General features: G+C 37.5%; 1 protein-coding gene across 1 annotated transcript in view; it reads left to right on the forward strand.

Moving 5' to 3' along the window:
- The window catches only part of MRPL42 (mitochondrial ribosomal protein L42), a 42,883-nt gene that overhangs the window by 15,599 nt on the left and 14,442 nt on the right, over positions 1 to 12,842 (forward strand). Inside the window, exon 5 of the mRNA XM_033953377.1 lies at positions 10,864 to 11,027. Coding sequence (XP_033809268.1) covers positions 10,864 to 11,027 — 164 coding nt within the window. The remainder of the gene's footprint in view (positions 1 to 10,863; positions 11,028 to 12,842) is intronic.

Here is a 12,842-nt window from a genome sequence, read left to right on the forward strand (position 1 = left end):
ATGTTGGTTGTTATGGTTTAGTCCTCTTCCTTAAATCAGAACTACTCATATTATATTCCAGTGCTATTTTTGCCCCTAATGAGTGTTGACTGTTCTATCTGATAATGGATTCTACTTCACAGATATATTTTAATGAGCAAACTAGGAAATAAAATATCTTAACATTGAACATAAGAATTGCCACAGCTGGGTCAGACCAGTGGTCCATCGTGCCCTGCAGTCCGCTCACACGGCGGCCCTTAGGTCAAAGACCAGTGCCTTACCCGAGTCTAGCCTTATCTGCATATGTTCTGGTTCAGTAGGAACTTGTCTAACCTTGTCTTGAATCCCTGGAGGGTGCTTTCCCCTATAAGAGCCTCCGGAAGAGCGTTCCAGATTTCTACCACTCTCTGGGTGAAGAAGAACTTCCTTACATTTGTACGGAATCTATCCCCTTTTAACTTTAAATTTCTGTAGAACATAGGCAAGGAAAGAGTGAAATCCCTCAGAAATGTAATGAAGGGAAAATTTTGACTTGTTTAATTTCCTTTTCTTGAGATCTGCCAGACCGTTCCAAACAGGTGGGTTATGTCTCCCTGAAAGCAGACGGAGCCAGATAAAAACAGTTCTGATACTGGAAGGAAGTAGAGGGAGAATAGATTGCTCTCACTTAGATGGTATCTGCCTGTTCCTGATCAGGCTAAATATGCCAGCTGACATGACTTACCTGCAGAGTGTCATCTCTCTTTTTCTTAGACCAGGGATCTCAAAGTCCCTCCTTGAGGGCCGCAATCCAGTTGGGTTTTCAGGATTTCCCTAATAAATATGCATTGAAAGCAGTGCATGCACATAGATCTCATGCATATTCATTGGGGAAATCCTGAAAACTCAACTGGATTGCGGCCCTCAAGAAGGGACTTTGAGACCCCTGCCTTAGACGTACTGGGAACAGGTTGGGCGGGAGGGGGAAGCATATGACCACTTCAAATCCCCTGACTTTTTCCCAATCCAGCATAGCAACTCTCCGAGATAGGCATTAGCTCCATAGTTCTTGATTGGTTCTCCAAATTCTTGCGCTCCCGCTCTTACATGGTTAACATGAGCGGCACCTCATCCTCCCCCTGGACCCCGACTTGTGGTGTCCCACAAGGTTCACCCCTCTCCCCAATCCTCTTTAACATTTACATGTCCTCCCTGAAACTACTCCAACTATCCTCCCTTGAAACTCTTTACACTTATGCTGATGACATCCTCGTCCTCCTTGAGACCGACTCGAACCTCACTAATCTCTCTACGAACATATCCTCATGCATAACGAACCTCCAATCCTGGGCATTCACAATGCAAATGAAACTGAACGAGTCCAAAACAAAACTCCTTTGGCTCGGCCCAAAATTAGTCCATTTACCCTCCTCCATTCCATTGTCCTCCGGCTCCTCATTACAGCTCGAGTTCTCAAGCAAAGTCCTGGGTGTCACCTTAGACTCTTCTCTATCCTTCAACGATCATCTCCAATCCTTGGTAAAAAAAATGCTTCTTTAGCCTTCACATGCTAAGGAAAGTCAGACCCTATATTCACCAAAAACACTTCGCAGTCCTAGTACAATCCATCATCCTCTCCAGATTGGACTATTGCAATTCTATTTACCTCAGCCTAACCAAGAAAAGCCTCCACAGACTTCAGCGGATTCAGAACGCCGCAGCTAAGCTTATTTTCGCGAAAGGCAAATTCGATCACGTCTCGCCACTCCTGTCTGAGCTCCATTGGCTCCCAGTAATCCCCAGGATCCACTTCAAATGTGCGTGCCTAGCCTACAAGATCCTACATGGCATCCTTCCTGCCGTAATCCCTCTATCCTGGAACTCCCCAACCCCTACCTCCTCCAGATTGTCCCAAATTTTTAAACTATCCTTCCCTTCCACAAAAGGTATCTCCCATGCAGGCAAACTTGGTTCATCCCTCCCCTTTAGAATCACTGAGATCTGGAATAACCTCACCTCCCCGCTCCGAACCTCAAGCTCCCTCCAACTTTTCCGTAAACACCTAAAAACCTGGCTATTCTCAAAACTGTAACACTTCCCCCCTCTTAGGCCTTTCCCCCTTCCCCCACCCTTTTACACCTAACTCTTAATCTCTCCACTGTATTTCCTCTCTCATCCTACTTCCTGTAAACCGTGCCGAGCTCTGCATCCGTGGAGATGGTGTGGTATATAAACCCAAGGTTTAGTTTAGTTTAGTTTAGCACCATAGGAAACCAGAAGGCAGTCTGAAGTGGCTGCTCTCAAGATTGATTTTCCTTCTTTTTGTCAAAAAACTTGAATTGGCTGGTACTTAGGGAACTTTATCTCTGTTCCCCCTCCAAAAGAGTAAGGCAAGAAGATAGTAGGTACTGCAGCCTCAACTCCCCCCTTAAGGATGGGGGTGCAGGTGGAGGACCCAGCACTAGCGTGTTTAGCATCCCTAGGTTATGTGGATTGGTGTCTGCCAATTAGCCCTCTAGTTTTTAGATGGTTCATATTCTCAAAGGAGAAAGGTCCATTCATTTTGGCTTTCTGGAAATCAATATGGGGCCAAATAAATTGTCTATTAGAGAATCCGGTGGCCTTATCATATGATACTATTTTATTTGGCATGTCAATGGGGGCAAAGAGTCAGTTATCCTCAAATAATAACAAGCTCTTGCTAATTATGACTGGAGTTGCCATTCAACAAATTACATTTAATTGGAAGAATTGGAGCAAATTGAAATACAATTTCTGTTGGAATTCTTTGTGCCATATATATAAAATGGAAAGAACGATAGCCACACAGAAAGGACATTTTAATACATTTCAGGATATTTGAGGGCCATTGACAGATTATTGTAATGAGTAGATATCATTTTTCCCTTAATAACACAATTGAAAATAAGGGGGTAGGGATGGGGAGTTTCTGATTCTGTATTAAATATTTGGATTAATAGAAAATAATATATAATATAAGTGAATGCATATGAAATGGTAAGATTGGGAAGGGGGGATAAATTTTACTAAATTAAGATGACTGTAATAGAAAATCAAGTGATGTTTTCGAGTCCAAATGTTTTTTCCTGATACACTTGTTGTAAGTTGTAAAAATGAACAAAGATTTATTAAAAAAAAAAAGGAGAAAGGTAAATAGTGGGGTTCCCTAGGGATCTGTGCTGGGATTGCTGCTTTTTGACATATTTATCAGTGATCTAGAAATGGGAATAACTAGTAAGATAATCAAGTTTAATAAAGATTTGATTGATCGCTTAATCAGAATTCTAAGTGATGTACATATTACTAAAATTACAAAATTTAGGGAACAATACAACAAATGACAAAACTAAGGCTTATAAGATTAATGAGTAACGCTACAGACCCATGAAGCCCAAGGAGATGAAGGGGAAGGAAATACAAATTGTTTGATAGTAAATAAGACGTTCAAGGGAAAAACAAGAGGGAAGGAAAAATCAGTATACTTCAAAGAAGCTATACAGTGAAGTTAAAATTTGGCCACAAGACTGGCTTACTGATTATTAAATGCAAATTTACTGATGACACAAAGATTGTGAAAAATTGCAAGAGGACTTTGGGAGACTGGGCATCAAAATGTTTACCTTTCCTCTTTCTTTTTGTACGTTAACAGTGCTTGTGACTGGGGTGGTTCTATGAACTTTTCCCCAAACCTTTAAGGCACACATTTATCATTCTGGGATTTTGAATTCTCCTTTCCAAACCTTTAGGCAACCAACAACATCATTTTTTTTTTTTTTTTATTATTTATAAATCTTTATTCATTTTCAGAAATTTCAACAAGTATACAATAATCATTCAGAAATACATTAATTAATCACTTGACATTCTTGTTTGTATTACTCAAAATAATTATTTATAAAAGAGACCCACCCCTCCCACCCATATACTAATACTTAACATATATCAATTATTATCAATCATAATTCCACCCCTCTTTATCTTATCCAATATTCAGGTGTTAAGATGTCTGATCATTAGAATAAATAGTCAATGGCTCCCAAATCTTTTAAAACTTATTATAATTGCCTTGCTGCATATCAAATACCCTTTCCATTTTATAAATATGGCACACTGAGTTCCACTAAAAAGTATAATTTAGTTTAGTATGATCTTTCCAATTCCCTGTAATCTGCTGAATGGCAACCCCTGTTAATATTAATAGAAGTTTATTATTATTAGCTGAAATTGGGCTTTTAAATCTCATTGAAGTACCAAATAATATAGTATCATATGAAAGGGCAACATGATTTTCTAACAATGAATTCATTTGGGGCCAAATTAACTTCCAAAAAGCATTTATATAGGGACAGAAAAATATCAAATGATCTAATGTCCCAGCTTCTAAACCACAATGCCAACATCTATTGGATCTTGAACTATCCAACTTCTGTAAACGAACTGGGGTCCAAAAAGCTCTATGCAACATAAAGAACCAGGTCTGTCTCATAGATGCTGACCTTGTAGTTTTTATTCTCCAAGACCAAAAACGTGGCCATTGAGAGGCAGAACAACATCATTAATATTCAAATACATTAAGGCCCAAATTCTTTAACCAGCGCCTAATGTTAGGCACCTATTTTGGAGGCGCCCAACTAGGCAGACGCCTATCTAAATTGAATAATGAGCTCAATTAAGCTTTTTAATCAGCACTAATTGAAACAGGCGCCTATCAAGAAAGAGCATAAGAACATAAGAATGCCTCCACTGGGTCAGACCCGAGGTCCATCGTGCCCAGCAGTCCGCTCACGCGGCGGCCCAACAGGTCCAGGACCTGTGCAGTAGCCCTCTATCTATACCCCTCTATCCCTTTTTCCAGCAGGAAATTGTCCAATCCTTTCTTGAGCAATTCTGAAACAAGGCACCACTAAAAATTTTGGCGGCCTTCAAAAAAACTAGGCCCTATGAATTTTGGGCATGGCTTCGTGTTAGGCACTTTGCTGCAGAATCGCTGCTCTTAAGTGTGCTTAAGCGCTTGCATGGGCGCTTTAGTTGTGCCTAGAGCTGGCCTATTTATTGGGCACCTCCAAAATATGTGCTGCTCAGTGCAATTCACTAAACAGCAGCCAATTTTACTTGAATCATGCTGAATGGTGCCTACTTCGCCACCTAACTTTTGAGCGCATCTTATAGAATTTGCCCTTAAGTCCCTACCTAGAGAGCTTACAGCCTAAGTGGGAACTTGGGCAAGGCTGCCCCACATTACCTGAAGTTCACAAGGAGTGTTATTAGAGAGACTGAAATTTAAACTGGTAAGTCATGCTTCATCTTTTACCTTGAAATTTCAGTTTCCTTGGTGTCTAGGTCATTTTACTTCTGATGCATTTTCATTATTGTGACAAGTAACCAAAGTGACAGTAGAAGGACAATCTATTCAGTTTTGGAAAAAAAGTTATTTTAATACCAGAATAGCTATACATTCTGGTGGAATTCGTTGTGCCACATTTACAAAATGGAAAGAACAATTGCTATACAGAAAGGGAATTATAATAATTTTAAAAAGATTTGCGGGCCATTGACAAATTATTGTAATGATTAGACATCATTTTCCACTGACAGTAAATTTACACATAGTGGGGAGGGGGGATGGTATAAAGTTCTATTAAAGGTTTAATCAATGATAAGAATACAATATTTATATGATATTTTTGATTGAAATTTTTGTGGGAAGGGTGGGTGGGGAGGGAATAAATTTATGTATTTACGATGACAATAAAAAGAAATTCAAGTGATGTGTAAAAGTTTTAAATGATGTAATATTGTGTACTTGATGTAAGATGAAAAAATGAATAAAAAATTTGGAAAAAAAAAAGAATAACCATATTTTTAAAACTCACTTTTTTTTCTGAAACAGAAAGCCTTTCATAAAAATACAATACAATGCAATTTTTATTTGTATATTGTCAATACCTCATTTAAAGTTCACAGCGATTTACAAACAATGAAATATCTAATATTAAGTGCTTGAAAAAGGAGAATGGCACAGAGATAAGAACATAAGAATAGCCTTACTGGGTCAGACCAATGGTCCATCAAGCCCAGTAGCCCGTTCTCCTGGTGGCCAATCCAGGTCACTAGTACCTGGCCAAAACCCAAGGTGTAGCAATATTCCATGCTACCGATCCAGGGCAACCAGTGGCTTCCCCCTTGTCTTTCTCAATAACAGACTATGGACTTGTCCAAACCTTTCTTAAAACCAAATACGCTGTCCGTTCTTACCACATCCTCTGGCAACACGTTCCAGAGCTTAACTATTCTCTGAGTGAAAAAAAATTTCCTCCTATTGGTTTTAAAAGTATTTCTGTGTAACTTCATCAAGTATCCCCTAGTCTTTGTAATTTTTGACGGAATGAAAAATCGATCCATTTGTACCCATTCTACCCTACTCAGGATTTTGTAGACTTCAATCATATCTCTCCTCAGCTGTCTCTTTTCCAAGCTGAAGAGCCTTAACCGTTTTAGTCTTTCCTCATACGAGAGGAGATCTACCCCCTTTACCATCTTGGTCGCTCTTCTTTGAACCTTTTCTAGCGCCACTATATCTTTCTTGAGATGAAACCATTATTGAACACAATACTCCAGATGAGGTCGCACCATGGAGCAATACAGGGGCATTATGACATTCTTAGTCTTGTTAACCAGCCCTTTTTTAATAATTCCCAGCAGGAACTCAATTTATCCGTCCTATCCCTGCAAGTTTTGTCCCTGCCCCATTCCTGAAAGCTCTGCCTTAACCGCACAAGTCTCGAACACTTATGATTTTAAAGTGTTTGAGGCATGTGCAGATGAGGACATTGCTTACAGGAATGGGACAGGGACAGGAAAAGAACTCGGTACAAACTAAATCCCACTAAAGGGTATTTGAAAGAGATCATGGAGTAAAATGGTCTCAGTAACCCACTTGGACAGGGATAATTCAATCCCAGGATATCTCAATCCAATGCCAAGTCATTCAGGGTTTAAGATTACCATCACTGACCAAATTACCTCCACCTCCTTATTTGTGTAACCAATTTTTACTGTAGCATAAATAAGTGATAATTTGCTGTGTAGTAAAAAATAATAATTAATTTATGATACAGTAAAAATTGGTTACACAAATAAGGAGGTGAAGGTAATTTGGTCAGTGATGGTAATCTTAAACCCTGAATGACTTGGCATTGGATTGAGATATCCTGGGATTGAATTATCCCTATCCAAGTGGGTTACTGAGACCATTTTACTCCATGATCTCTTTCAAATACTCTTTAGTGGGATTTAGTTTGTACTGAGGCTATTCCTAAAGAATCCCACTTATCATCTGTGTTTTATTGAGTGGTTCACAGGAAAAGAACTCGCCAGGATGGAACAGGAAAGAGAGTTCCCGTGGGGATGGGGAAAAATTTGTCCCCATGCCATTCTCTACTTGAACAACGTCACTTCAAAAGACTTCTCTACTTCAAAAGATTCTCTACTTGAAAATATCCCTAACTGTCTAATAGGCTCACAATCTGATTAAAGCACCTGTATAAACAATTACTTACATACTTAGGAAATAAAATCATAATCAAAACCCCTTAAGGGTTAAAAAAGAAAAATAAAGCAAAAGAATAATTAAAGTTAAATAAAAATAAGACCCTGTCAAATTAAACTACCCACATTTCGAATAGATCAATACTATGTCTTTAATTGCTTGAATTTTCACGGTTGCAACAATCTTTTGATATTTCAAAATTTCAATTTTATAAATGGTTGCAACTGAAGCAGGCTATTCAGAAAGGGTTCCCTGAGTGGCGTAATTTAAAAAAATTTTATAGCCTGCAACTCCTCTGCTTTCAGGCAGACATGCTAGGACATCAAGCCGCTAAGCGGTATAAAATAATATCTGAACTTATGAATAAAAAACCCCAAAACGCTCTTGGAGCATCGAGATTAAGCAATATATTTCTGCATCTCAATGGCCACGTATTTGGTCTTGGAGGATGGGGTGTACAGCATCAGCATCTATGAAACAAACTTTTTTTTTTTTTTTGTTACATCATTCTTTTGGACCCCAGATAGACTGAATAAGTTAGATAATTCTAGATCTAATAGATGCTGGCACTGTCACCTAGACAGAGGAACATTAGATCGTTTGCTGTTTTATTGCCCTAAGATACTGATTTTTTGGAAATCAATTTGGGGACATATTAATAATATTTTAGAATCTGAGATTCCTTTAATTTATGAAGTAGTAATTTGTGGTACAATTTTGCATATCAAAGATCCCCTAGACAAATATAAAAGATGTCTTTTTTAAATTATGACAAGTACAGCTATACAATTGATTACAAGGAACTGGAAAAACTGGGATCGTCTCAACTTTACATTCTAGTGGGCAAGTCTATGTCTAATCTATAAATATGAGAAAATGAAAGCTGATTTAATAGGGAATTTTACAAACTTTAAATTAATTTGGGGGTCCATTGATGTCTTTTGTAGAATTATTATAGTTATGTTTTTTGTTGTTAGATAAAATGCACATCCGGGGGGGGAGGAATATAAGTTTTTTAATTGATTATTTTTAAGGATGGTAATTGGGGGGAAGGGTAGTATTTTTGAGGATTGATAAATAAGTCTGAATGGTTATATATGTGTAGTTTATGTTTTAAAAAATGTATAGTGTATAGCAGGTATACGGATTTTGGGTGGTGTTATTTCAAATGGTAAACTGCTTGACTTTTCACAGTTGCAGCATATATATGGTTTTAATAAATCACAAAGTTTTAGATGGTTGCAACAGGCTATTCAGAAGGGGTTCCCTGAATGGAAAAATCTCAATAATCAATATAGTCTGGAGTTCTTATGCTTTCAGGTGGACTTCTCGGGGACACCAGGCCGCACAGTGGTATAAATTGATAAACGGATTTGTAAATAAAAAACCTAAAAATGGACTTGGGGACATTTGGAGCATTGAGATAAAGCATCAAATTACTGCATCTCAATGGCCACGAATTTGGTCTTGGAGAATGAAATGTACAGTGTCCGCATCTATGAGACAAACTTGGTTTTTCCTTTTACATAGAGCATTTTGGACTCCAGTTAGATTACAAAAGTTGATAGCTCTAAGTCTAATAGCTGCTGGCATTATAATTTGGAAGCAGGGACTTAGATCATTTTATATTCTTTTTTTTTTTTTTTAAATCTTTATTCATTTTCAAGTCTTACAACAAGTGTATAATATTCAATCAGAAAATTTTTAAACAAATCACTTGACAATCTTACTTATAATCCTTAAAATATATATATATAAAAGAATCCCTTCCACCAACTCATTTATTAATACTAAAACAATTAACAATTATTATCTTTCCCAATCCCACCCCCCTATACCTTATGTAATACCGAGGTGTTTAAGATGTCTGATCATTAAAATAAGTAATCAATGGCCCCCAAATCTTTTTAAACTTATGATAATTTCCTTGTTGCATGGCAAGCACTCTCTCCATTTTGTATTCCCTGTAACATGATCTTTTAGAAATCAATTTGGTCTCAAATTAATTGTTTACTAGAAAACCATGTAGCATTATCATATGATACAATTATGTTTGGTATGTCAATGAGAACAAAGAGTCAAATTTTATCAAGCAACAATAAACTTTTTTTTTTAAATTCTTTATTCATTTTTCCAACTTACATCAAGAACACAATATTACATCATTTAAACCTTGTAAACATTACTTGTATTTCTTCTAACATAATCTTAAAAACATAAAATTATGCCCTCCCCACCCACCCACCCTTCCCACAAATATTTTAATCAAAAAATATCATATAAATATTATATTCTTATCTATTGATCAAACCTTTAATATAACTTTATACCTTCTACCCTATTTACTTTCAGTGGATAATGGCATCTAATCATTGAAGTAATTTGTCAATAATAAACTTTTATTGATTATGACAGGAGTCGCCATACAACATAGCACCAGTAATTGGAAAAATTATAGTAGACTTAGCTATACCTTCTGGTGGAATTCGTTGTGCCACATTTACAAAATGGAAAGAACAATTGCCATACAAAAAAGGGAATTATAATAATTTTAAAAAGATTTGGGGGCCATTGACAAGTTATTGCAATGATTAAACACCATTTTCCTCTGAAAGTACATTTATACATAGGGGTGAGGGGGGATGGTATAAAGTTCTATTAAAGGTTTAATCAATAGATAAGAATATAATATTTATACAGTATTTTTTGATTAAAATATTTGAGGGTAGGGTAGGTGGGATATAAATTTATGTATTTATGATTTTATTATAAGGAAATTCAAGTGATGTATTCAAGTTTTATTTAATATATTATTGTGTACTTGATGTAAGTTGGAAAAATGAATAAAGAATTTGAAAAAAAAATGTATAGTGTATTTCGGAAACTAAGATAAAATTTTATAGATATCTTAATGATAGTGAATAAGATGGGTGGGGGGAGGGTATTGATCTGTATTAATCCTGTAATATATTAAGTGATGTCTAAAGTGTACAATGTTTTAATTATTTCTATTTTCACTTGTTGAAAGTGTTTTTAAAAAATGAATAAAGATTATTAAAAAAAAAAAAAAGCTATGTCTTTAAACAAGCCAAGATTGAACCTTTCAAACAGCTGGGAGCTGAATGTCTGTCTTCACTTGTAAAGAGGTGGTATATGGGAGTGATGGCAGGAATGTGACTCAAAGGGACTGAGAGCTAGAAAATATAGTCCTTGTCAGTGAGTTTACAACAAATTTGTACAGAAGACCACATCTAAAATGTAAAAGTCTGGATAAAGGATGATCAGATATATTGTGATTATAACATAACTGTTCGTGATGGATCTTTCTGCAGTCTTTACCTCGACCAGATCCAGTTCACAATAAAGAAGAAACACATGACCAAGTGCTAAAAACCAGATTGAAGCAGGGGGCTTCGGAGGTCATGAAGGGTCCCACAATGGAAGAGCTCAGCCAAATGTTCTATACCACCAAACATCGCTGGTACCCCATTGGACAGTGAGTGCCTTCTTACTTACTCTGTACACTGGCATGCTGTTAACTGGGTTGTTTGATGGGTTTCTGGCACATTTGAGCAAAAAGTGACGTATTAGCAGCTGAACTGAACTTCTCACAGCAGTTTGTTGACAAAATTTTCACCTTTTAATTTCTATCTTCTACATAAAAGCCTGAAAGTGAATAAAAGGTTTTGGTTTCACAGCTTTTATATGGACTAAATTTTTGCAAAAGGCTGTTAGGATGTTCAAGAAGTGAATAGTTGGAGATGATTACATGTTGAAATCTAGTTTTTTTTGCACAGAAGAGGGCAAAGAACATGTGACACACTTGCTAAACATATACTTTAGTTCAGTGTGAGTTTGAAATATTTTAGCATTGATATTGATTCAGTTCTTGCTATCTTCTGGCAAGCATTTTGTCAAAGCTTTTCTTTTAGCTTTTTAAAATTGTCATGTGAATTTTAGTGCAAAAGGCATATGAGTCTTGAACCAGTGGGTTATTCACCTCTAATCATGAATTGTGTAAAAGGCATCATGTAGATTTTTTTGGCTCCGCCTCCTATATCTCTAGACACTGCTGCAGTTCCCCAGTTTTACCTTCTACACGTGAGTCGAAGTTGTCCATTTGATCAGCTTTGATTTTTATTTTTTGTTTTCAGATTTTTTAGCCTGAATTTGAGTTAAGTACTACAAGGCAAACTCTTTTTGTTTCACAGAATGCCAATAGCCAATGGAAGCCTCTCCCTCAGCCAGTATATCTTAGGGCTGTGCCAGAGTGGTCCCCACATAGAATGAAAAAGTCATGAATGCCACATCCATTCAGTTCCAGGTTTGATCCTTGAGACTACTGAAAATATGTGGCAGTGGTTTTTAGTTATCTAGCTATCTGTATTTTGGGAGCTTGGTTCAAGGATGTTAGTCTAGATCAGGGGTTCACAACCCAGTCCTCAGGACACCTAGCTAGGTTTTCAGGATATCCACAATGAACATGCATATTGCATACAATGAAGGCAGTGCATACAAATCTATCACCTTGTATATTCACTGTGGATATCCTGCAAACCCAACTGGCAAGTTGCGTCTCAAGGACTGATCCCTGGTCTAGATAAAGCAACTGGATTAAGTGACTAGGTTGTAACGTGTATAACTAGTGATGCAGGCTGGACCTAGTACATAAGCTTGGTTACTCTTCACCTTGAAGGTAAATCAGACATGTGAAAAATATAAAACAAGACAGTCCTATTTCTAAGAAGTCAGCTTTTCTATACAATAGTTATCCCAGGACAAGCAGGCAGGTATTCTCACTAGTGGGTGATGTCATCCGACAGAGCCCCGATGCAGACGTCTCACAAGCATACTTGCTTGAAGAAACTTCAGAAGTTTCGAGATGCCCGCACTGCACATGCACGAGTGCCTTCCCACCCGATGCACCGGGCGTGTCTCCTCAGTTCTTTTCTTTCCGCGGAGCTGAGAAGGTTTGCTTCAACTCTCTGCGCTGAGTGAACCCTTGTTCTTGCCTTCTAGTGCTCGCGGTTTTGAGTTTATTTCTCTTATCATGTGTTCTATTCTGTCGTTTTCTTGTTTTTCAAAAAAAAAAAAAAATTTTTTTCCATAGATTCAACCGGATCGGCCGCGTGGCTAGGGCCCCGCAGCTTCGATCTAGCGGCGGAGCTTTTTCAGCCTATGTCCCGGCCTATTACCAGTTTTAAAAAGTGTATCAAGTGCCAGCGCGCGATTTCGTTGACGGACCCGCATCGACGCTGTTTACAGTGTCTCGGGCCTCAACATCTTCCGAAATCGTGCCGGCCTTGTTCCA

This window comes from Geotrypetes seraphini, chromosome 7 (assembly GCF_902459505.1).
Source record: "Geotrypetes seraphini chromosome 7, aGeoSer1.1, whole genome shotgun sequence".
Taxonomy (NCBI): Eukaryota; Metazoa; Chordata; class Amphibia; order Gymnophiona; family Dermophiidae; genus Geotrypetes; species Geotrypetes seraphini.